This window comes from Ovis canadensis, chromosome 17 (assembly GCF_042477335.2).
Source record: "Ovis canadensis isolate MfBH-ARS-UI-01 breed Bighorn chromosome 17, ARS-UI_OviCan_v2, whole genome shotgun sequence".
Lineage (NCBI taxonomy): Eukaryota > Metazoa > Chordata > Mammalia > Artiodactyla > Bovidae > Ovis > Ovis canadensis.
The window spans coordinates 27,865,410-27,892,393 of record NC_091261.1 but is presented as its reverse complement, the minus strand read 5'-3'; the positions used below and the strand labels follow the sequence as shown (position 1 = coordinate 27,892,393).

Genomic DNA, 26,984 nt, shown 5'->3' with positions numbered 1-26,984 from the left:
CAGGGCAGAGTGGAGAAAGCCAATCAGGGGAAAAATGATGAAGAACAGCATCTGGGTGTGGACCTTCAAGATTTCCCTTCAACCATGGTCCACAGCACAAGCAACTATTAAGAGCGTTCCACAGTCCTAAACCCATCATTCTCCTCCTAGGACCAACACGCAGAAGTCATTAGACACATTCATTAGTCACATACGCTCTGGAGCAACATGGTCTGGATTTGAATCCCTGTCCTACCGCTCATTAACATTGGCAAGTAGTCAAAACTTGGGGACTCAGTCACTTCATCTCTTAAATGGAAACAATAATTACAACAACCTCATAGGATGGTTGTGAACATGAAAAGAGATGATAATATGTAAAGCATTTTAAAGTGTCTGGCACTCAGGAAATGTGAGCTGTTACTATTATTACTTTTTCCATCAATAGGATTACAGAGACCCCCTTCCAAGCCATGGCAAATCCTGGAAGCCACATAGTTCGTGACATAAATGAATACCTTAGAAGCATGAGCTGTCCCATTCTGAAGTTAAACAAAAATTCAACCAAATTTCTAAACACACGCACAAACACACAATTCTTATGCATGCCTTCTTTCTCTAAGATATTTTTTTAAATCAAATTAAGTCAAAACTGATTTTGACTGCAGTACATGTTTTCAAAAGGTGAAGACAAAACTAAGGGTAGATTTTTTTTCTTCTTTAATAACTGCCCCTGAAATGGTATAGATAAACTTATTTGCAAAGCAGAAATAGAGGCACAGATGTAGGGAACAAACTTACAGTTACCAAGGACAGAAGAGGAGATTGGGTTGAACTGGGAGATTGGGACTGACTATGCTATACTCTGCATAAAATAGATAGCTAATGAGAACCTCTGGTACAGCCGAGGGAACTCTCCTCAAAGCTCTGTCATGACCTAAATGGAAAGGAAATCCAAAAACGAGAAGATATATGTATACATGTATGGCTGATTCACTTTTCTGTATAGCAAAAAGTAACACAACATTGTAAAGCAACTACACTCCAATAAAAATTAACTGAAAAGAATAATAAGTGCCCCCGGCTCTCTGAAGGACAGACGAAAAGTTGAAACAAAAAAGAAAATGGAAACAAGAGGAGTTTCCACGCTGATGGCCAATCAGCATTGCTACTAAAAGAACCAAAGTGTAGGTGGTCATGTACAATCACAACACTGTATGATTTGTGACTGTTCTAATATCTGCAGTGGTGGAAAGGGTCTCAGGTATTAGCTAAAGCAGAGACATGAGAAATAGAGGAGAAAAAGTTAACTTGGAAAAAAAAAAAAGCCTGTCTGCAAACTTAAAACCAAGTAGGTAAGGTTTTTGGTTTGTTTCACACATTTTTTGTTTTGCTTGTTTTCTTCTCATTTTTAGTTTAGCCTTTTTTAATTTTTTTTCCTACACTGCATATCATGTGGGATCTTAGTTTCCCAACCAGAGATTGAACCTGTACCCCCTGTAGGAAGTGCAGAGTCTTAACCACTGACCCGCTAGGGAAGTTCATTTGTTTTCTTTCTTAACTGTGGCATGGGACAAGAAGTTTATCAGTGTGTCATAGCAATTGAATCACCTGTGTAAATCCCAAGTCTAAAATAAACATTAGACTCAACCAAGTTCATCTCTGGCCCTTTAATCTGATTGGAGTGACTTTTATCTTTCACCTTGGAATGATAAAAGAACACGAGTTGTTAGCAAAACAATCTGAATGTGACTTAATTCTGGGGCCTTCTCCTATGTTTTCATATGCTTGTCAAAACTATTCAGACAGAAACCAGAGAGAAAATGTGCTTGCCCAAAAGGGAGAATGCAGAGGACAGAAAAATGGCTTTGTACCCAAGAATCTGCCTGATAGTGTACGCCACCTGGAAAGTTTTTGTTATTTTTCTTGCTCTATTGAGACCATCCAAGCAGTCTAATTTATGAAATTCTTTACTTATAAAATACGCTGGCAAATCTACTACAAAGTAAACTTCTTTAGAACTGAAGAAACAATATCTCTGTTTACAGATTGTGTCCTCATTATTTGCACAGATTGTCTCATAAATCGGCCCACTGCTCATCTTCGTAATTTTATCAGCCCAAACTCAGGTTTCTAAAGGAAATTCAGCTAAAATACTGTAATACAGCATTACACTGTTCAAGATAGTCTACCAGTAAGAAATTGAGAGTCTTAAAGAATCACTTTGAAGGTCAACTATACAAATGTGCTACAAAAGCCTATAAACTGAAATTTTATACACTGATTTTCAAAAACTAACTAAGATCCTCAGATATTATTTGGGCTTATTAAAAGAAGGTTAAAATCAGTGGTAAAGAATCTACCTGCCAGTGCAGGAGACGCAAGAGAGACCAGTTCAATACCTGGGTCGGGAAGATCCCCTAGAGAAGGAAATGGCACCCACTCCAGTATTCTTGCCTGAAGAATCCCATGGACAGGGGAGCCTGGCAGGCTACAGTCCATGGGGTTGCAAAGAGTTGGACATGACTGAGCATGCACACAATGATTTGTAAATTTACAAAGCATTAAGAAATGGCACAAAAAAGGCACCTTGGTTTCACTATTAGATGGCAGGTGGCTGATTGAAAGAGAAGAGAAAAATGGTTTCAACCAAGTAGAAAAACAAAGTTGAGTTTCCTAGCCACATTTGAAGACTCCGGCCCTGAAGTTTAGGACCCACGCCATAAATAATAAGGATGGGATGAATGAAATACCTCAGCCAACATTATAGTTCAGGTCCATTCAAGAGATATCTTTGGAGTTCCTCCTATACATCAGGCCCAATCTCTCTTTTAAAGAAGCTCAGCACACAGTGTTGGCCATTCACCCATAAGCTACACAAAACAAGGCCCACTGATGAATATGGTGCTAGGAGAACATGATGAGAAAAGGGGGGGCCGTTGCAGCCATGAAATTGAAAGACACTTACTCCTTGGAAGGAAAGTTATGACCAACCTAGATAGCATATTCAAAAGCAGGGACATTACTTTGCCGACTAAGGTCCGTCTAGTCCAGGCTATGGTTTTTCCTGTGGTCACGCATGGATGTGAGAGTTGGACTGTGAAGAAGGCTGAGCGCCGAAGAATTGATGCTTTTGAACTGTGGTGCTGGAGAAGACTCTTGAGAGTCCCCTGGACTGCAAGGAGATCCAACCAGTCCATTCTGAAGGAGATCAGCCCTGGGATTTCTTTGGAAGGAATGATGCTGAAGCTGAAACTCCAGTACTTTGGCCACCTCTTGTGAAGAGTTGACTCATTGGAAAAGACTCTGATGCTGGGAGGGATTGGGGGCAGGAAGAGAAGGGGACAACAGGATGAGATGGCCGGATGGCATCACTGACTCGATGGACGTGAGTCTGAGTGAACTCCGGGAGTTGGTGATGGACAGGGAGGCCTGGCGTGCTGCGAGTCATGGGGTCGCAGAGAGTTGGACACGACTGAGCGACTGAACTGAACTGAACTGAAGGGTTCTAAATGAAGAGCACAGGCAGAACCAGAAAACACTCCTTCATGTTCTGCGGACTTACTAAATTTTACACACCCTATTTCCAAGCAAGGCACATGTCCATGTGCATTAAATCTATAAACTATGATCTGTTAGACAAAACCCTCCAGTCACTCCAGCAAAGGCTGAGCTCTCTTTTGCTTCCGTGGTGGTGGGGGCCTCTCAGTAACCAGAAAGAACGATGCAGATATTCCTGGGATGAAAGTCAGTACCAGCATGGCTACACAAAGTGGACTAAATGCTAACATCATAGAAATACTTCCTTCCTACTGGGAAGTGTCCTTACAAATCCACTAAATGAAACCATGAGTTTTGTGGTCCTAAGATATTCAGTGATTCACTCAAGGTCATACAGTTTGTTGGGGGGGAAGCTTGAACTAGACCAGATTTCCTGGCTCTCAACGTAATATTCTTTGAGTTAGACCAACTGCACCCCAATCATGGGGATGAGAGACAAAGGGTGGTGGGAGCATTTGTCATATTTGATTATCAGAAATTCTGTCTGTATTATACACAGAATAGAGATTATACAGCCACCCAGAGGAACTTAGTGTCTTGGTGTTAACTCAGCCGACACAATTTCTGTGCTTAGTCACTCAGTTGAGTCTGACTCTTTGCCCGACTTTGTAGCCCGCCAGGCTCCTCTGTCCAAGGGGATTCTCCAGGCAAGAATACTGGAGTGGGTTGCCATGACCTCCTCCTGGGGATCTTCCCGACCCAGGGATCAAATCCAGGTCTCCCATATTACAGGTGGATTCTTTAGGTCTGAGCCACCAGGGAAGCCCTAGGCCAGGAGAAAAATGGGAAAAACTCCTAAAAGTAGCAGACATCAGCTGCTGAGATCAAAAGCTGGAGCATTCCCTTGTTCTCCGCACCCAGCACCCACAGAGCACAGGGCAGAGCCCTCGTCAGGGGAAGGAGGGGACACCCTGGGGCTAGAGGAAGGACACCCTTTCAAGAGGTGACCTCACTTCTACCCCCCAGACCACAAGCTGCTCTGCTTGAGGACTCAGAGGCAGAAGGCACCTGGGAATTTGTGCAGATCGAAAATGATGCATCAGTAGGGAACAAGCCAGAAGGACAGTCAGAACAGGGCTTTCACCAGACATTCCACATATCTCCAAACACCTGCACAGACTTTCTGTCTAGTGCATAAGCAGCTCTAGGTCATGACGGGTCTGCATCCACACAACTCTAGCAGTCCTTGCCCTCTCTGCCTCGTTTCCGCCTCCTTCTTCTCTCCAGCTCTCTTCCCCTGGCCCATTCTCCTTCACGTCCACTGATGGTGACAACAGGCCAGAGCATCTGCCCGCTGCCCCAGGGCCAGGGGCTGGAAAGTAGCAAAGGGGAAGGTTCTTTGGATCTCTGCCTCCAGTCTCCTCTTAGGACAAGAACTGCTGGGCATTCCCCACCTTTCTAAAATCAGGAATACACTCTCTGATTTCTAGGACATTAGAGATGTCACCAAGTCCATATGCTTCTCTTAATAAGAAAGGACTGGAACTTCCCCAGCAGTCCAGTGGTTAGGATGCTGAGCTTCCACTGCAGGGGACATAGGTTTGATCCTTGGTCGGGGAAGTAAGATACTGCAAGCTGTGCAGTGTGGCCAAAGAAACAAATCAACTTAAAAAAAAAAAAGGACCATCCTTCTAAAGGCACAGTGGTCATGAGATTGATGAGATGGTTTAACAGCTGGGCAAACAGGTTTCGTTTTATCTCCGGTAAGCAGGGGCCACGGGGGTCCTATACCAGGGTAACCATCAGCCCTGTTCTCGTCCACACTCTGCAGCGTGTCCCTGACCTGTCAGTGTCACGCCTGCGTCACTAATAGCAAGCTTAGGAGAGTGAAAAAGAGGAGAGCCACATACTCCATGAATGCCTGTGTTCCCTAGTCCTCTCCCAGAAGAACAGAGTTCTTTCACTGAGCAAGAGACTCAGTAAAAAAAAAAAAACCTGGAGAAAGAGATGGTCTTATTAATGTATTGACACTCACCACAAAGTCTGGCCTATCTCAATAAGCCACTTTCCGTTTGCAACCACCTGCTCCCCTCCTAAGGACTAAAAAAAAAAAAAAAAAGGAAAAACAAAGATGACTTCCAGATAACTATGCTCCTCACAGCTGTGCAGTCACGAGGAGGAAAAACACCTTTTCTAACTTCCACTGGTGCTCACTGAGAACTCTGGACTTCGGGGAGGCTATTAGAAAAAGGTTAAATATGAGACTCGATAATGACATACCAAGGGACTCGCGTCAGGGCTGTTTGAACACTACTCAGAAGCAATTGCTGTCGAGAGCCGGCGACCACTTTAAAGAGCTCTGGCGAGGTCTGCGTGTAGATGCCTCCATGGTGCCCTGGGAGGAGCAGGCTGGAGCCTCCTTATTCTGCACAAACATCCCTTGAAAATATTCATGCTCCATTTTTTAATTCCAAGATCACTAGATACTCATATCCAGTAATTCTTTCCACTACATGTTTTCCTCTATAGTGTTCTTTTCCTCTATAGTGTTCTTTTCCTCTATAGTGTTCTTTTCCTCTACAGTGTTCTTTGTTTAATTTTCCTTTTACAAAGACACAGCTTTATGTACACAACAGTTACCTCTCCTTCCTCTTGCTGCGATAGGGTTTTTGGTCTACATCTTTAGACTCTGTGTTTCATTTACTCGAAACAAGATTGTCAATTGTTTAATATCACCAGCAAGTTTTTACTTCAAAAGTTCTGTTGGTAAAACTTAAAAATGAGTATGTAACCCTTTTCTGCCCCTACAGCTAGATCATACCCCTTTATAAAATGTGTGGTTATGCCCAGAGCACCTTGTACTATCCACAGCAGGGTTATAAACAACCAGCCACTGACACTATGTGATTGGCTCACCGTCCCCTGGTGCTTTATAATGATAACTAGAAAGCACAGAATTACACAGTCCCCAGAAGATACTTATAATTGAATCACGGAGCATTCTGTGAATGTTTGGGACAGCGATCAGAGGACCACAAAGTGATAGTATTTCTAACTCTCACCAGCTAGAATGTAAATGAAGCACCCTAAAATTCAATTATAAGAGTCCTCTAGGTATTAAATAATTATAACACAAATCACATTAGGGGGGGCAAGTGTTTTTTTTAATCGAATTGTCCCCATAACCCCTGTAGATTTCTATTTCTTAATAGTTCAGAAAAACAACACAGCTGGAATTTCAGATTCACGATTCTTCATCCAACTGGAAAAGCTGTACCAAACGCAGAATGTCAACAGGCTGTTTCTACTTTTGCTTTGCCTCAGGTCACTGAGTGACCTGGTAAGTGAGCGGAGTCTCACGGTAGCTCTGCTTATCCCATAAATGTGCTGCATAACAGAATGTCTAATATTATTGTGCAAATATAAAATGGCCAAAGAGAATCCACAAGTTTAATTCAGTGGAACCAAGGATCCTTCGTCCATCTAAATATTCACCTACTTTTAATACCCCCAAACTTGTCTTGTTTCTTACCCTCACCTTCTTCCTCTTGTCTCCCGCGTTCCTTTCCAGCTCTCTTTCTTTCTCCCTATTCGTCCTTTCCAACTTCTCCACCAGCGCTCCCTGGGGAAGGCTGTGATAGTTGCATAAAACCTCCCCAGAGGCTGTGGGTGGCTCCACGGTGCTCAGGACAAGGAAGACGGAGAGTTAAGTTTGGGCCTTTTTCAGTCATTTTCTTGCTTCCATATTTTAAAAGGAGAGAAGGTAAAGATTGCTCCCCTAACTCAGGAAACTCAGGAAAGTAAAAGCCGAAATCTCTCTCCCAGAACATGACTTATGAAAATACACCATTGAGGCAAGGTTGAAAGCATGTTCCCACCATCAGGGAGCTTCTAGAACCAACCCAGCTAGTAAATAGCAAACAGGAACCCCTCATTCTTCAGGATGCTCTGACTCTCATTTGGGGCACAGACATGGACTCTCCCATCTCCCCAGGGCTACAGCAAGGGCCTCATACTCACACCAGATTTATAGAAGAGCTCTATTTTCCTCCAAATAGAAACATTTTCTTCAAGGCCAGTGATCACAAATGTAAAACTAAAGGCCTGAAAAAGTATCAGTTCCCGCAGAGCGTTCCAGTGTAATCTCTGATTAGTCATTAGTAGAACATCACAGAAATAAATAAATATACATACACATACATATGTATATTTTTTCCCAGCAGATTCGGCCTTGGGATGACATTTGTTCAGGAGAAAAAGAAATTCACTCATTCCAACACCAAAACGAAACCATTATGGGTGTTCTGCAAAAAAAAAAAAGAAGTTCCCTAGACTTCAAGAATAGGCTTCCCAAGCACCACCAGTGGTAAAGAATCCACCTGCCAATGCAGGGGACAGGAGACCTGGGTTCGATCCCTGGGTCAGGAAGATCCCCTGGAGGAAGACATGGCAACCCACTCCAGTATTCTTGCCTGGAGAATCCCAAGGTCAGAGGGGCCTGGAGAGCTACAGTCCATAAGGTCGCAAAGAGACATGACTGAATTGACTTAGCACATATGCACAAAGAGATCAAGAATACGGTGGCATTTGGTGCTCCTCAATCAGGGTATCAACGCCACCCATCTTCTCCTTTCAGCTCCTGAAATAAAAATATTCTCCCGCACGCAGCACAATAGCACAGGCTACCGCTTTTCCTCGTGGAGTGTGATTCTCTCTGAAACTCGCCTTCTGCTACGTTTGCAGGAACCACTCTCCCAGGACCATGTGGCCTTTCTGGGTCTTTTCTTGCACTCTGGAGTCAAGAAGAAAGAAACCAGAATGAGTGACCCTGACTCCATAGAGGCTGAAGTCGTAAAGGATTCAGGATGCTGGTACAACTCCGGCCAGTGTAGGGCATGGTCACGGGGCGCCCAAGGAGAACCCCCTGAGCAAAGTAGAGTTAATTAGTCTTTTTATGCACACACATGCCAGCTTCACACATTAAAAAATACACCCAGGCTAAGCAAAGGGCCTATTTTAGCAATGTCTTGTGAAAACTAGACAGACGGGTATACACGCTCCCTTGGAGCAGCAACCCTGGCCCTAAGGTACTAGCTGGCTTTAGCTTTCCTAGTCTTAAGAATCAAGAGGGAACATGCAAAGCGCATCTGAAAAGTACTAAACACAGAACAAAGCAATGGTCGCTCTCACCAGAACTGAGCCCTGGTGAATTAATGCATCTCTAATAACTCACTGGCATTCCTGCAGAAAATTTCCCTTTGGTTATGGAGCCACTGGGCTGCGATGGAAAAAAAGAGCCTAGTTTCTCCTTGCAGAACAAATGATCTGATTAGTGATCAAAGGAAGGAGGCATCAACGCTGCCCAAGTCTGAGTCCGCCGAAGTACAGCCCGGCTGGCCTAGAGCCAAGAGCCCTCCTGCCAAGGAGACTAGAAGTTTCTGAAGAGCCACCACAGGCCCGATGCCTCGAGTCACTCGGACAAAAGCTGGTCACCGAGTCCAGCAACTGGGTTGCCAGGCACCATATGCTTGGCAATATTGTCCTGCTGCAGCACGGGGGCCTGTGTGCTGGGCTCCTGTGTGCTGCACAGCTGTCAGCCCAGGCGCTGTTTTATCATTATTTTCACTGTTTTATTACTTTTCTGGGAATTCAAATCAGTGTAACCACGCTTGATGCGCTGGGTGAAAAATGGTGTCTCCCTCCCCCCTCCTCCTTCAACCTAATGAATTGCCTTTTTTCATATCAAAGAGTAATGAGCACCAAACCACATAATATTTATTCATGGAACAAAAGACAGAGGGATGGAGTGGGTGGGGGGAAGCAGAAGCCATTGCTGGGTGTGGAGAGGAGAAAAGCTGGACGTTTTAAAGGAGCTCTCCCTGCTGATCTCCAGTGACACAGGGTTCTGTGTGCAGGAAAAGCCAAACCCTTCCAAGCTCCCACCTTCAAGCTAGTCCTAAGTCAATGCTTAGAGATCCTGTGGCTTAGAGGTCACAGTGACTGAAGGTAACTCATCCCATAGAGCTGACAGTGACCTGGATCAACATTTTCTTTCTCAGTGAAACTCCTCTACACAGCCTTCTCGCCTCTCTTGTGAGCACTAACCAGGTATATCTCAGAACATTCTAGATAGACCCCTTTTTGTCCGTATCACCATGACCTCCACTGTGGATGAGGGCTTGATCCGGCCCAGGAAGAAAGAGCCGTAGGAATAACGATGACACAGGAGCCTTATTTGCTCATTTCTTTTATTAGATGCTGTGAATTTTACCCACCTCCCCTCCCTTTCTGCCCAAGTCAAGCTCACACTCTGTTCCACGTTTTCTTTCCAATCCAAAAAACAGAAAATAAGTACAATAGTAGGAATAATTTAAGCCAACCCATGGTTAACCTGCTTCCCTACAGACACTGAGACAGGTCTCCTATGCAAGGCATCCCCAAATTGAGAGGGACTACCAAGTCAAGTTAATATGCCAAATGAACCAAGTTTCTTAAAGGCCACATCCCCCAATAGGCAAGTCATCAAAGTGAAAGGAACACTTTCCTTTAATGTAAGAGGGCTATTAAACAAAGGTTTCTCAAAAAACAACACAGGCTCATGCTCAGAGAGAGATTAAGAGGCACTGGGAACATTAGGAATTTTTAACACCAGTGGCTGAGTTGCTGTTTCTTCCTCCCATTTCATTGCTCAGTATTTTGAATTTCCCCATCTAAAAATCCTACTTTGTTATACACACTATTATATATATAAAACAGCTAAACAACAAGGACCTACTAGATAGCACAAGGAACTACATTCAGTATCTTTTGTAATAACCTATAATGGAAAGGTATCTAAAAAGGAATATATATATATATATATATATATATATATATATATCTGAATCACTTTACATCTAAAACTAACACAACATGGAAAATTAACTAGACTTCAATTAAAAATGGTTTAAAAAAATCTATGTTGGGAATAAAAGATATTTTTTAAACTATGAAAAATGTTTAAATTCTTAAAAATCACACCATAATCCACTTCTTCCTATGACCTGGGCCACCCAGACAGCTGATGAATATATCTGGATAATTTCACTCAAACCCAGTCATGGAATCCTTCGCTAAAGCAACCCTCTTGCTCCCTCCTCTTACAGTATCAGTTCTGTAAGGCTGTCAAAGCTAATTATCTCTCTTCTCTAATTTATTGCTCTTCAGTGTATCATAAACACATAGATTACAAAAAAGTTGAAGAAAACAAGTGAAGTGCGCATTACACTGTGAAGGAAAAGACAGACAAATAATTACTCAGAGTATCCACTCTCTGTTAATAGAGTAATGAAAATGGCATTAGGAAGAATGGATGAGAATACGGAAGCCAGCCAATCCCCCTTCCCTCTTCCATATATGGTTGTCCCCACCCCCATGAGCCAATACCAGAAACTCCTACACCATCACTTTAGGGTAAAGAGGGAAGCAAAATTCTTAGGTTGGCAGTCCTTTGACATTCCAGACCACAGATAAACACGGAGCCTACCAAACCAGTGACACAGATAGCCGGCACCTCAGCAGAGGGAACAAAGACACACAGTCTGCCCTGCACACACTGTCATTAAGCTCCCTTCCTTAAAACTATTGCTACATATTTCCAAGTGTTCCAATTCCAATCTCAGACCACAAACTTCAAGTTAAAAGAAAATGCCCCTGAATGATTCATATCAGTTCTTCCAATCTAAGAACAGAATCAAAGGTTGGAAAAAAAAAAAAAGGCCAGTCTATTTGAATTTCAATAGCCAAGAGGAGAGCTATCCCAGGCTTACAAAGTACCATACTCGGCCACCCCCGAAGTTATCGTGACCAAGTTCATCAGGGTCTCCAGACCTAGTCCATACCCGCCCCCCCAAATTTTTTTCCAGTATAGTTATTCAATGTCATGACAAATAGCTTTCCCCAATAGTCCTTCAACAGGTTCTAAGAAGTAAGCTGCGTGAAATCCAAAATCTAAAGGCATCGTTTCTGTGCTTCAGTGATGAAAACCGAACGTGTCTTCAAAAAATCCAATAGCAGCTGCAAACCATTTAGGAATTCCCAGTTACACAGAAAAAGACGTTTTCAACCTTTTAGCTGTAACAACTTCTAAACTGAGAAAGTTGCTTCTTTATATAAACCACCTCTGTTTACCCAGCTTCAGAGGCTCTCCCGGGAAAGGGCTACTGCAGGATGTGAATGGTAAGGGAATGTTACAATCGGAGAGGTGCCGAACTGCAGACCCCACTGTAAGGAAATACCTGAAGTGATTAAAGATAAATACCACCTGCAGATTCTGTAAAGCGGGCCATTGCTACAGCCACACACGTTCTCATGGTGGCCAGGAGAAAGGGAGGATTGAAATCCCACAGTGGATTAGAACTGGGGATGGAAGGTGCCAAAACAGAATATGGCAGCAGGTACCTGGTGGCTCAGACAGTCAGGAATCTGCCTGTAATTCGGGACACCCGGGTTCCATCCCTGGGTTGGGAAGATCCCCTGGAGAAGGAAATGGCAGCCCACTCCAGTATTCTTGCCTGGAAAATCCCATGGACAGAAGAGCCTGGCGGGCTACAGTCCACAGGGTCACAAAGAGCTGGACACAACTTAGTGACTAAACAGCATAAGGGATGTATGTTTTACCCGCTATGGGAGCTCTGGCATTATTATCACGCAGCCATTCTGAAGCCAAAACTCAAGGTCAACCCAGCAAAACAGTTGTATTTCTTTTACGTACTATCCAGAAAATTTTGTCGAGCTAGGATACTATGTCCGATTTCTTTGCATAAATGTTAATGTTAACCTCCAGATATTCCTCTGCAGGAATTATATCCATAGTAATTTAACTTTCTTAAAAAAAAAATAGGTCTGAAACATACTTTTGATAAGATATGTTTTTTAAAAAACTCCATAATAAGACTTGATTCTGAGCATTTCTTATCTATCACAAATCACCTCTGGACTCTTTCAAAAGGAAATAAGAAAATGCTTTTTAAAGGAACTAGAAATTAAAAGTTTATTGCAGCATTGCTATAATATCACCAGCCTTTAGAAAGTAGTTTTTACCTAACAGCTATAGTCAGATATCTATGAAGTAACTACTATTCAAAACAGAGAACCATTTATACTGTCTACCATCAGTGTAAAGGTTTAATGTTATACTTGGGGCAAAATGCAAGGCAGCTGTCCACCTTTTACATACATGGAAGTCATCCTTCAAAGAAGACATCTGGGTGCTAGAAATGAAAGACACAGATCCAGGGAAAATCAGAAACAAACACAGAGAAAGTCAGATGACACTTCTCAGAGGGAGAGTAGACTAGCAAAAAGGAAACCTGGCTGTTTAAACTTGACTATCATCAGAAGAGTCAGAGGCTGAAGTCGTATTGCATGATCCGACCAGCAACTTGAAGGATGTCTTCATGGATAGTCCTGGCTGGCCTAGTTTCAGGATCAGGAGCAAGGCCCTTATTTCATGTGTCTAACCAGCTGTAAGCTACCGGGGCAGAAGATATCTAGCTGTCTTTAGACTGAAGCCCCCTCCCCTGAAGGCTGCACTGTGCATACAGCTGCATTAGCTTAGCTGGCCAAAGGGGCTTTTCTCACTAAGATGCTATGTGGTGCGGCTAAATGAAATAGAAACATAGAAAATGGCTGTCACTAGTTAGCTAGATCACCAACTGAAGCAGAGCGTCTGGTTTATTGGAATCACTGGGGAGAGCATGACCTCCAAAGTGGAGGCCAATCACCTACAGCTCCACCTTTGGTTTACTTCTGTGGTTCAAATCACCGCCACCAACATTCTGAACAAGTCTCCAGGCCCTACTGCCACGGTGACAAAGGTAAGACATGAGTTGGTGGTAAAGGAGATGAGGAGAGAGGGTCACCAAAGCCAGAGGTATGGGGGCCAGGAGACAGCAAAGGGATCTTCTGAGAAAACAGCAGGGTCCAGGGAATTTCCTGGTGATCCAGTCATTGAGATTTGGCCTTCCGATGCAGGTGCTACCAGGGATTCAATCCCTGGTTGGGGAGCTGAGGTCCCTCATGCCTGAAGGCCAAACACCCAAAACATAACACAGAAGCAATATGGTAACCAATTCAATGAGCGAGTGAGTGTTCAGTCGTGTCCGACTCTTTACCACCCCATGGACTGGAGCCCACCAGGCTTCCCTGGCCATGGGATTCTCCAGGCAAGAATCCTGGAGTTGCATGTCATTTCCTGTTACAAGGGGATCTCCCCACCCCAGGAATACAGCCCACATCTCCAGCATCTCCTACACTGGCAGACGGATTCTTTACCACCGACACTTTTTAAATGGTCTGCATCGAAAAAATAAAAATCTTATAAAAATGAGACAGCAGAGCTGCCCAAGGACCAACACGTCCAGGGATCTTCATGCTGGGCTCCTGTTCAAACAGATCTGAAAACCTAAAGGAAGGTGAGCACTGCTTCTGGGGAGAGCACGGTTCTTTTGAAAAGGCAGCCGCTCACACCATCTTTTCAAGACAGAACCCTTCAGTCTGGCGAAGGCAGAACAACACTGTAGCCAAGGGTATAGGTTCTGGAGCCAAACTGCTCCGGCTCTTGTCAAAATACAGACTGTAGTTCTGAGAATCTTCCTGGAGGGCAGCTGCCATGCCAGGGGTGAATCAAAATGACAAAGAAGGGCAGTCTTGAGACCACTTCACCTGTATGCTGAAAAGTGATAGGATTTCTCCTGTCCAAACAAACCCTGGAAAGCAACTGTCGAGGCAAGTCCATTTTGATGCATTTTCTTCAGTTGGCCAGGTCAGCAGGTTGTTATTACCATGTTACACAGATGACTGGATTAGTCAGGGTAATTGAACCTGGAGGAAGTGGCAGCTCACAGACCTGTGATTTTTATGACCACTCAAACCTGCACGCACGGCCACCCCAGGTACCGTGCCACCAACAGAAAGATATTTACGCATAAAGCCACGCAGGCCTGGGGAACACCAAGTTCAAGAAAAGTACAGAGAACTACAAAAGCTGTTCAAGACCGTGAATTCCCCGTGTTCACAGCCTGAACCAGCGCTGGTTAACTAGACTCCTACTCACTTCGTCACTGGGACCAGATGAAAAGAAAGAAAGTCATTTCTCTAAGATGTATGGCCAGATATACAGCCTTTACAAATTAAGTGTTGACGCAGACTGCAATGACACATACCAAGCGCTAGAGTTGATACTTTTTTTTTTAAGCCCTACTTTTCAAGAGACACAATTATCACTTGCCCTAAAATGGATTGTAATAAATAAGATCCAGGATCTATTTAAACAATATTAGATTAAGAGATTTGGCTTCTTCAGAAGAAACAGACTTCTGTTTATACATATTACATATACAGAAGAAAGTCCAAATTTGTGCTATAGAAATCTCACATATGTACAGTGATAAATGGATAAGGATGTCCATTGCAACTAAGTAAGGCTTAATTGGCAGAAAATGAGAAACTATCAATCTCTCAAAGTATGGGATCACTCAATCAATTTTGCGGTATTTTATTCTGGAATGGGGGGCTTCCCAGGTGCCACAATGCTAAAGAATCCACCTGCCAATACAGGAGATTCTAGAGATTCGAGTTCAATCAGTGGGTCAGGAAGATCCTTTGGAGGAGGATGGTAACCCACTCCAGTATTCTTGCCTGAAGGGCTATAGTCCATGGGGTCACAAGGTCAGACACAACTCAGCAACTGAACACACACACACAGAGGTAGGTCATTTATTTTTTCTGGCTGCACCAAGTGGCTTGTGGGATCTTAGTTCCCTGACGTGGGATTAAACCCAGATCATTGGCAGTGAAAGTATAGAGTTTTAGCCACTGAACCACCAGGGAATTCCCAGGTAGTTCTTTTTCTATCATGAGGATATGAAGAGGAAGAAAGAGACAAAGGCCCTATCCTCTAATAACTGGTATTTTATTTTCATATTGTTTAATAAAAGTTTTATCATTAAAAAAAGAAGGATGTTGTCATTGCCAACATTTCAGTTAACTGAACAACTTCTGCTGGAACATTCTGGCTCATCAACACAGCCCATTTCATCTGTGAACAGTGTCTATTTTCATATAATTGTTTTTTTAATATATTAAACCAAACTTTGCTTCAAATAATCGCCAACCACTGATCCTAACTTTATCCCCTGGAGGCCACAAAGAGTGCATCTAATCCTTTCTTCACATGACAGCCCTTCAAATATTTTAAGAAAGTAATCATATCATCCCCCAAATCAAACTAAACACCTCCAGGTCTTCCAGCTGCTCTTCATGTGACATGGTTTCAAGACCTGTGCCTTCCTGCTTGTTCCTTTTCAAATGCTCTCTCTCTCTCTCTAATTTCTTCTAAAAGCTTGACGTCAAGCCGTGGTTGTGGTGCCAGTGTGTGTGTGTGCTTAGTCATTCAGTCGTGTCTGACTCTTTGCAACCCCATGGACTGTAGCCCACCAGGGGCACCTACTCCAAAAAAAAAGAAAACTGATCTTTCTTGTTTTTAAAGCCTTGTTTTTAACAACCACCCTTTAATCTTATTCTCCACCACACCAATTAATCCTCTCCCCTCCACAAAGTGATTTTATTTGAAAAACAGTGGAATAAATGTTGCTACAGAAAGCAGTGCCAGAAACTATAGGAAGCTTGCAAGAAGATACAAAGCATTTAGTATTCTTAGGATTTCCTTAAATGTTAGCTTATGGCTTGTGTGTTCTCAGTTGCTCAGTCATGTCTGACCCTTTGCAACCCCACATTCTGTAGCCTGCCAGGCTCCTCTGTCCAGGAGTACTGGAGTGGGTTGCCATTTCCTCCTCCAGGGAATCTTCCTGACCCAGGGATGGAACCCACATCTCCTGTGTCTCCTGCAATGGCAGGCAGATTCTTTACCGCTGAGCCACTTGGGAATCCCTGTTAGCTTGTTAACGATTTCCATTAACATGTTCTCATCAAACCACAAAGACCGCTTTACGCAGCTCATCTGAAACATGAATGATGCTCTGCTGTGAGTCCAATGACAGTAAGGACCTGGGTTCATTACTGAATCCCCCGCACCCAGAAACAGTATCCAATATGTAGCAGTTGTTCAGGACCTTGCCATGAGACCCCGGCCTCCACATGAGTGAAATAAGCCTCAGATCACTCTAAGTCTGCACTTAGGAGGCAAAAAGTGATAGGAAAGTAATTCATAAAAACAAGCCCAGCATTTGCATAGCACCATAAAATCTTTGGAAGTCTTACATATATTAATTCATTTGAGCCAAACAACCGCTCCGGCAGGGAGATGGGAAAATGCTCAGAGATGCTGGGCATCTCATCCAGATAGGAGCCGGCCAGGCACAGGCCAAGGCTTTTTAGTGTTTGTTCTACTTAAGAAATCTTGGCTGTAAAGAAGTCAATGGAGGAAGCCAGCATGACCGGGTCAAGGTTACCTTCTTCCCAGGGACTGGCTGTCTACCTCATGGCAACACTGCTCCCCTCTCCACCCTGTAAGTAGTAAGAATGGTTTTGAAAAGCTGTAAAGAAAGCCACACTGTATTTTCAACATTCTAAGGGAGCTCCTTGTTTAAGGCATGGTTTCTCAGTAGCAGCAACACTGATCCTTTGGACACGGTGATTCTTTGTTGCGATTGTATTTAGGAGGTTTAACAGCATCCCTGGCTTCTACCCTCTAGACAGCAGTAGCACCCCTCCAATTGTGACAACTGAAAATGTCTCCCAACACTGCCAAATGTTCAGGTTGGGGGCAAAATCTCCACTAATGGAGACTCTATGATTTCAAGGAATCTTGTGGTAAATCCACTTAAATGGTAGAGGTAGTCATTTAAAGAAGCAGGGAAATATTTCAGGAAATTTTTTTTTCAGATACAAATGATTATAACATTAGCTCGGAAAAATATTTATTTGCGTTTTAACAATGTCTGCAGGTTCAGAATAGACTACTAAAATCATATGTTACTGCCATAAACTCCCAAGGTACCAGGATACTCTTTACCCCAAATGAGCAGAACCTCTCTTGCCACCCATTCCAGGAGATACCTCCAAAATCCTCACCCACCTCTTGCCTCTCTCTCTTACCACTAGAGTTTCTTAAAGCCTTTTACTGGGAACCAGTCCCTTTAGATTCACTCTCAATCATCAAGTTACTTTCAGCATCTCACAAACAATCAAAGAAAGAAAAATAACCCACCACTGTGAGAAGGAAGGGCGCTAGCAGAGCTTGTCTTTAGAGCTGTGCAATCCTTTTGAGTCACAGTTACAGCCCAGGTTGAATCTGCACAAACAGACTCAGCATTTCAGCCTTTTCTTTTGAAGGAAAAGAAGCCCCTGTCCTGACATGTGTTTTCTGGAGGTGGAGAGAGATACTGTGAGAGAGATATGGTAATGGTTCTAACATCTTTACAAGCAGAAGCACAAGTGACTGTGTTAAGGATCGGAGAGTCCGTAATATGAAACATTATAAAACTAGATTCTACCCAATAGAATGGGGACTCAAGGAGTTAAGACATTCTGGAGGCTGTTAGTTTAAATATTTCATTCAAGCTTTCTATGGTTGTTAAGCCATTGCTCAAGGAAGATGAGTGTTAGTTATTCTTACTCTAAAAGATTCTACTTGAGCATCTGATGCAAAGAGCCGACTCATTGGAAAAGACCCTGATGCTGGAAAAGATTGAAGGCAAAAGGAGAAATCAGCAGCAGAGGATAAAATGGTTAGACAGCATCACTGACTCAATGGACATGAACAATATCTGGGAGATAGTTAGTAGAGGGGAGAAGGAAATGGCAACCCACTCCAGTATTCTTGCCTGGAGAATCCCAGAGACAGAGGAGCCTGGTGGGCTGCTGTCTATGGGGTGGCAAAAAGTCAGATACAACTTTGTGACTAAACAACTTCAGCATAAAAGTCATTCTAACCAATGGAAGGTCCAATATAAAGAGACGTGTCTAAATTATTCTTAAGAAATCACTTTCCTGATGTCAGAGGAAGCACTGCAGGTCTTTTGAGATTTTTATTAAATTCCCCCAAGAATAGTAGGTACAGCTTGCCCTTAAAAAAAAACCCTGAACCATAGTAGTAATGGCTTTTTCTATGCATGTATGTATGGTGGCCCTAAAGGAACACTGTGCTTCTTTCCCAAATGGAGTTGCTTATCCATAGCTAAAAAGTCCCTCAACTGTTTAACAGATGGAATAGCCAGGTATAGTAAAAAAAAAAAAAAACAACTGTGCAATTTCTCCAATCCATGGGATGGAACACTATGATCTTTAAGTATTCATTATATGGCAGGCCCTCAACACCATCTTCTGAGTAAGTTTATCCAGTACTATTCCTTTAGCTCTTTAAGCTTTGCTAAACAACAACAAAAAAAAAGTGTTTTGTTTTTCTAAGTTTAGGAAAATTAATTAGTCAATTTTCCAAAAGTTCCATTTCCATCTCACAAACACGAATCAATGAATTTTTGGAATGTGTCTGAAAAGCATGCTGTATTTTTTAATGAAAATTTAATTTGGGGGATCCAATAACTCCAGCATGGTCATCTGTAAATCAACGTTTTTTGTAGTGTCAAATTAGTTTGAAACAACAGGCAAATAAGCATATTATTTTACTTAAAATGTCATGCAAAAGGGGAATAACAGCCTGCAACTGTTGTGAAGTCACTGGCATCAAGGCTAATGGTAACTAAATAACAAAGACCCGTTATTCCCTTAAACCTAGCTAAAATAATACTGAAACTCTACCAAAAAAATACTACATTGTCAAAGTCTTGGATGCAAGAGTGTGATTTAGCATTTTCACTTCTTTTAATTTTTACTTTATTTTGCTTTACAATACTGTATTGGTTTTGCCATACATTGACATGAATCAGCCACGGGTGTACATGAGTTCCCAATCCTGAACCCCCCTCCCACCTCCCACCCCATATCATCTCTCTGGATCATCCCCGTGCAGCGTTTTCACTTCTATGAAGCACTATGAACTGTGTACCAATATCGTAAAATGTATGAATGACATTTAGAAATTCAGTCTATTCTCTATGATTTGCGCTAATGAAGAATAAATGGTATACTAAATTAAACCCATAATTAATCCAAAATAATTGGTATCTTATCCAGTTCATTACTTATAAGAGGAGGAAGCATTAAACTCGTCTTCTTCTTGCTTCTTCCCATTCTTTGGTAAAAGTGCGAAAGATCAGTGAAAAGACCAAAAGGTTGGCAGCAGGTGGAGAAAAGAAAAACAAAGCAAACAGCTGGCTCTGAAAACTCAGTAATCAGCCTCTGAAAATGCAAAGCTATCTGGGAGAACTAAAACACAAATATTATTAAAACCTTGGGACTGAGTTTTAAATATGTTCCTTTTTATAAGATTTTGATGTCTGATTGATGTCACAGTTCTCTATGATGGGTAATGTGGAAAGAGATGACAGAAGTTAGCCACCTTAAGCTCAGAAATGTAGCACAGAAGTGTTAATTAATACACATGGAGCACTGATCACAAGTAAAACTCCATGACATTAAATAAAACATGAGTACTAGAGATGTCTTCAAAAATTACTGTGTAGTGTACAGAATGGTTTATTATACTAGATTCCTTCTCCGGTAGCAGCACTAATGAGAGAGAGAGAAAGACTCCCGCATTCGTATCTCAACCAAATGGAAAAATCCAATCAGGAAACCTTTTTCACAACAGTTGGCTATCAGTCTCAGAGAGATATGTAGAAAACAACTCTGTACAGCTCCGTTTTACCGTTTAAAATTCTCATCCTGCTTTCGGAAATGTCAGTACACCATATCCATGGACTGTTTATTTTCTTCATATCAGGTGGCAGAAAACCTCCAAAGACTCTTAACGAGGCAGGATAGAAAGCATCAAACATGCTATCCCCCTGAAAACTCAGCTTCCCCTGATAAGAAACTCAGCCTAAAGAGCATTTTAGATTATGATAAATGATTAACTATGCTTTTACTTTTCTGATCATTGGCTACCCATTACTAAATAAAATGTACCACAACTAAAGAACATATATAACACAATTGAGTATGTACTGGTGCTTCTTCGCCGCCTTCTTTTTTAATGCTTCTTGAGAATTAAAAGACAAACACTTGTGAAGAGAAACGAAATTTCAAAAAGTTTTTCACAAACTTAAGGCACACCCTGTGTGGGCTATGGAAAGTTTTTCAAGAGATACTGTCAAATCCTATCACCCAGAAGAGCAGTAGAACAGGATAAGCCAGAGAAAAGGTTCATAAGAAAGATTCACAAATGGTTTGACCTAACAGGCTTGCAAAAACACTTGACTACAAAGCCAACAATTTACCTTCAACAGGAATAGCAAAGGCAAACCAGCTTCATTTATAAGGAGGTTTAGCCCTGGACTAGTATATTGGTATTTCCTGTATCTCTTCCAGGAGGTAATGAGAAAGAACACTTTGGATCAGTTCAGCCACTCAGTCCTGTCTGACTCTTTGCAACCCCATGGACTGCAGCAGTATAAGCCTCCCTGTCCATCACCAACTCCCAGAGCTTGCTCAAACTCATGTTCATCGCTGCCATCCAACCATCTCATCCTCTGTTGTCCCCTTCTCCCCTTGCCTTCAATCTTTCCCAGCATCAGGGTCTTTTCCAAAGACAAGACTAGAAATCCAAACACTTTGGATAGACTGTAGTTTTCTCTAAAACAGCGTTTAATCTGCTTATTATCAAATAAACAATGTGATAAACTCTTAAGAGCAGGAATCACATAGATTTATGCAGTCTCTAAGCTGTGTATAAATTAAGCACACTGTGAAAGTTATGATAGTGCTGATAAGTAGAAAGGTCATGAAAACAGAATTTATCCAGGTCAAGTAAGCTACCACCATTTGAGATTCTGAGGGCTGCATCCTCATGCATTTGGTATGCCTGAATGAGAATGAACTTGTCAGGGAATTTGTCTTAAAATTTTATCCAGGGGTTCAGTTTCAAGTATAGAAAATGAACAATGTCTCATTCTGCTACAACAAACAAAACTACTTCAGGAAAAGCCATCTTTTCAACTGCATTGTTCTTACCAGCAACTCTTGGGGGTGGGGGCGTGGGGGTGAGACCCTTCTGATATACAGTATGTGTAGAGAAAGTCATTTAACGTCTAGAAACTATCTTTTACCTGAGGGAATGCAGCTTCAAACCCAGGCCTGGGCCATCTACTCTCTAACAGGCTCTCAGTCATGTCCTGCTGTTTGCAACCCCATGGACTGTAGCCCGCCAGCCTCCTCTGTCCATGGCATTTCCCAAGCAAGAACACTGGAGTGGGTTGCCATTTCCTTCTCCAGGGCATCTTCCCAACCCAGGGATCAAACCCACATCTCCTGCCTCTCTTGCAGCTGGATTCTTTACCACCTTCCCAGGAGCCTGGAGCCAAGGAAGATTTCCGTCTCTTCACCCACCCTGCTTCTGGATTTCTTGCTTGTTTTTCATGTCTATGCTTGTAAATGTGAAAGATAAGAAAACAAATCAAAAGAGGTAAGCCTTGATTATTAGACTGCCTTCTGAACCCAAATCAAGCAGAAAGAGAACTAATCGATATTTAGTACTTTAGACATATTAGCCCTAAGAAGGTAAACAAAAGCAATAAAACAGAAAAAAAATCCTATTCATCTTTATTTTTATCATCACCATTATTATTATCTGACTCTGGGTGATTGCTGCTTTTCTTTAAGGCCTTCCAAATAGAGAGCTCAATCTGAGAACTAAATATAATTGCTCTGTGCCCCCTCCCCCAGAGCCCAACTAGGGGCTTGAATTAGCCCAAGCTGCTAATTCAAGATCAACGTTTTCTTTGCAACCTGTTCTCTCAAGATTTTTACCTCATAAACAGGCCAAGTTGAAATACTCTTTCATTTCAGGGTTCTATGTAAAATTTTGAGCTAATTATCTTTAAAGAAAAAATAACTTGTAGAGGAGGATGTTAACTTGTTCCCCTTCATTTTATACGGTACATAGAATTTACATGCAACTCGGCTTAAGACTGGAGGCTGTTGATTTTCATTACACTCATCACACAAACTTGTGCCACGCATCAATGGGAGATGCACGTATGAAATACACTTGAAGCTAAAATATACTCCTGTACATCAGTCTCATCAATAAGCTAAATTATTGTCATAAAATTGACAGAAGAATGTTATTTTCAGGCAATCATTTTTCCAGTTTAGCTGTTAACTTGCTGAACTGGGATTCGCCATGAAACGTACAGCTTACGAGTCGTCTATTCAAGTAAACTCTATCTTTTCATTTTCAAAAGCGAGCTCTGGTTTGGGCTTGCTATGTTCTTCCAGATAACATCAGGACCCTGAACTGTCTCCCACCTGCGGGTGTATCATAACTCAGGCGCGCGCACCAGGAGTCCCCCATCTCTACCCCTCCCAGGGCCCATATGGCCCCCACAAGGGAACACAACCTAAAACTTTCTGGCTGCAAACTCTACTGCTCTCGCTTGCGATCAAAAGCGACCAGGCACCGGCTTTTGTTCCCGCGTTGCCCAGCTGGCGCGGTAGTCCTCCAATCATCCAATCCCGAAAGGTCGGCAGAGAGGCTGTTGGGACTAAGATTTTGGAGGCTCCCAAAAGAAGCCCATTTCTACGCAATCCGAGCGCGTGGGGCTTAGAAAAGAAACAGGAAAAGAGGGCGTGTAGCAGGCAAGGGTGATATTCCCAGTGCCTTTCAAATGCTACTTGAGTCTTAGGTACAAAAGTGAGTCTCTTCGTCCGTGGAAGGGCGCTAAAGGGGGCGGGGAGTGGCAGACGGCGCGGACCGGGAGAGAAATGGGTACCACCAGGGCACGCGAGATATAGTCGAGATGCAGGCCCGCCCCGCCTCCGGGTACAATCAGAAAAGCTAGGGTGTCAGTGGTTTTCGGCTTCCTGTTTGTAAAGCGAGAACCTCCCTCCCTGACTCTGTGACCGTCGTTCTTCCTCCCCACCGTGTCCGCCTCTTCGCGCACGGGCGCGGGGGGAGCGCGGGTCCCCAGGGGAGGGGCAGGGCCGCCAGGCGCAGAGCCCCTCCCAGCCGGGCGGCCTCCCGAGCCGAGCCCGGCCGAGAAGCGGACAAAGCGCCTCCCGCTCCCTCCCCCACGGCCGCGTTCCAGAAGGGAGGGGGAAGACGGGCTCGAGGAAGGTGGGAGGAGGAAAAGAAGGGGTGGGGGGCAAGGAAAAGGAGGAGGGAAGGTGCTGCCGGCGGGACTGGGCAGGATCGCGCCGAGCAGGGAGAGGAGGGAGGAGGGGCTGGGCGGCCTCGGAGAACCCGGAGGAGGGAAGGATTCTTGAAGCCCAAGATAAACAAATTGTTCCTCTTCACGTGCGGGGTGGGGGGAGGTGGGGAGTGAGCGCAGTGGCCTCTCTCCTCTTCCCCTCCCCCCAGCCGGCTCTTTGTCACGGAACGCCCGGCGAAAGCCCGCGCCAGCACCCGCACCACCCCGGGCGCCTACGACCCCCAGACCGGGGACGTGCGCTATTGATACGCCGCACACCGACAGGGCCTCCCGCGCCGCCGATCGAGGTGCGGTCTGCGGGGTAAACGGGCGAAGGCGCGCGGCGCCGCTGCGCTCCTGGGTTCCCACCGCCCGCCCCACCCCGCACACGCGCGCAACCCAAACCAGGGCGGCGCGGCGGGGGAGGGGGCTGCAGACACCTTTCCTAAACTTCCGGCTCCCAACCCCCTCCCCCCCCCGCCCCAACCCCGAAAGGAAAGCCAAAGAACCGGAGAGTGGAGATGGGAGAAAGGATTCCACCCTCAGGGTTAGGGGGTGGGAACTGCCCCTTCCTCCCGAGAAGTTAAGCCATTGGCTGCTCCTCCTACCTCGAACCCACCCACCCAGCCATTTAAGCCTCTTTCACCTCCCCACTACCTTCCACTCCTCCAGGCTTATCAGACAGGCCCGGAAAGTTGGTGGGGAACGGGGCGGGAGACAGAAGCGGAGAAAGCTCCGTGCAAGCAAGTTTAAGAGGAGGAGGGGAGAGACTCCCCCTTGCGGAGTTGCGTGACGGGGACTCTCGGCGCAAGCCCAGGGAGTCTTTCTCCCCTCCCGCCCCGGCGAGCCGCTCCTGTCTCGACCCTCGGGGCCGCTCCACCTGCCGGGCCAGCTGCGGGTCTCGAACCGCGAGGGAGCGCACCCGCGCCCCGCATCCGCGCGCGCCCTCACCGACGCGCGCGCGGGCGCGCATCCACCCTCGCTTGTTTCTCACCCACTTCAAAGTTCATTCACAAAACTCTTAGACTTTCTCAGCCCAAAGGGGGTGAGCCGGGGAGAGGAGGCGAGAGCATCTCCATCCCTCCTCCTCCCCACGGGGTTCGAGAGCCTGGTGCCCGCCCAGAATCTGCGACAGCATCAATTCCTCCCTACACTCGGCGGATGTGCTGAGCGGGGTGGGCGAAGGGGGACGGGTCTGGGGAGCCCAGGCGGCGAGGTGAGGGATGGGGTAGGGAGCGGTGAGGAGGAGGAGCGAGGTTTCAACTCGGTACACTCTTTCACATCGGTATCTAAGAAAGGGAGAGGGGGGTAAAACTTTTCCAGTGCCTTACTCCGACGCTCCTCTAGGCTCCCTCCTCCCCTTGCAGTCGTGACTGGCTTCCCCTCCTCTCGCCCCGTCTTCCCCAAATCTGACAACCCTGACAGATTAACAGGTAGCGGCGACGGCAGCTTTAGCTCAAAAAAGTTGACGTTAACCCTTCGGCTTCAGCCCACCTCGCCCGCCGTGCAAATCAGATCCCCGCGCCCCCTTGTTAAGAAGCTCCACGCGCCCCCCCCTCTCATGCGCGCGCCCCGTGCCCGCTGCCAGCGCGCCCTCACCATGATCAGCGTGTGGTTCCTCTGCTCCGCCGAGGCAGCCTCCGCATCTTGCTGGGGTTTGCTCTGGTGCTGTTGCTTGCCGGCGCCGGCGCCAGATTTCTTGGCCCTCTGCTCCAAGGTCCGCTGGTAGAGGTTCACGGTGTCCCGGCGCTCCAGCTCCAGCTGCTCCACCTGAGCCTGCTGGTACCTGTTCTCGCAGTTGACGTGGTGCCGCCGGCAGCCCTCGATGCGCTGGCGGAGCCGCTCCACCACCGTGCTGTGCTTGGGGACGGCCGCCGGTCCGCCGCCCGGGCCCCCGGAGCCGCCGGTGCCGCAGCCGGCAGCCGGGTGATTGCTACACGGAGCAGCGGGAGTACTATTGGGAGTATTATTCACACCGATCCCGGCCCCGCCGAGGCTGCTGTTCAGGCTACTGTTGATGCAAATACTACTGCCATTCGCGGCAGCAGCGGGGGCTGCGAAATCCCCCATCCTGCTCCCCGGGCACACTATTTTGGAAGAACTTTTTTTATCCACCCCCTATCAGCCTCCTCCTTGGGTCCAAGGATTAAAATAGTTTAAGTGGAACGCGGGGGAGACGCAAGCACATGGATGGAAACAGCGATCCCGACCGGGCGAAAAAAAAAAGGGGGGGGGAGAGATTTTGGGGTGGTTTTTTTGTTTCCTTTTTTTAAACTGTAAAGCTCGAGGGGAAAAAAGGGGGGGGTGTTATCAGAATACCATCAGACACCTATCAACAAAAAGAATCACAACAAACTGAGCCAGCAGCAAATCGGGTTGCAACTCAAGGGAAGATCCGCTCTGCGCCTGCCTTCTTTTCATAATCCATTATTTTCTAATAAATTCCAAGAGATTTCCGGTGGTTGGCAAGCATTTTCTCCCTACGTACCGAAAAACACAACCCATGTACACACACAAGCATATGCCTCAGTGCGGACACGCGCGACACACACTCACTCCACGCCGCATCGGAAAACGGCAAGCTTGCTTATTGCATTTTCCTTCCACAAAAAAGTTTTGGTGTTTATGCCGCCCCGTGTTCTCAAAGTACTTTGGCTGCTCAGCTGCATTTCACAGGAACCTAGATATCGAATCCTCGGGCTGGGGGAAGTAAACACATGGACAGTCCGAGGCGACTGCAAAAGTAGATCGGTGAAGTCCTTTGCAAAACGCCGCGCGGAGAGCAGCCCCTAACGCTCGGCTGGGCTGCCGCTGCCGCCGCTGCTCCTGCCACCATCACAATGATCAACTGCTCGCCGCCGCCGCCGCCGCCGCCGCCGCCTCCTCCTCCTCCTCTCGCTCCTCCACCTCCTCCTCCTCCTCCATGCCAGCGGAGTGATATCAGGACGCGCGAGCTCAGTAAACACGGCAGCGGCGGCGGCTGGAGGCCGTGAGACAAGCCCGGGGACACGGCGCAAAACCCGGCCCGGACTCTCACCCGGCAGGAGCGGGCGCGGCGCGCACCGGCGCGCGGCACCCAGCTCCCGCCTCCCTCTGCTCTTCCTCCCCGCCCCTCGCACGCCCCCAGCCTCACTGCCACCCGGCCTGGGAAGTCGGCGCTGGCAGAAAAGAGAAAAAGATTCTGGGGGATCTCGGGAATTAATCAACTTTTGACCTGTGTGTGTATGTGTCTGTGTGTGTGTGCGCGCGCGTGCT

At 45.4% G+C, this 26,984-nt stretch overlaps 1 protein-coding gene across 2 annotated transcripts in view; it reads right to left on the bottom strand.

Moving 5' to 3' along the window:
- Window positions 1-26,659, bottom strand: part of MAML3 (mastermind like transcriptional coactivator 3) — a 451,017-nt gene extending 424,358 nt beyond the window's left edge. For both annotated transcript variants that reach the window (XM_069557059.1, XM_069557060.1), the window contains exon 1: window positions 25,329-26,659. In XM_069557059.1, the coding sequence (XP_069413160.1) occupies window positions 25,329-25,799 (471 nt within the window). In that variant the 5' untranslated portion in view covers window positions 25,800-26,659. The remainder of the gene's footprint in view (window positions 1-25,328) is intronic.
- Between the last annotated feature and the right edge of the window lie 325 nt (window positions 26,660-26,984).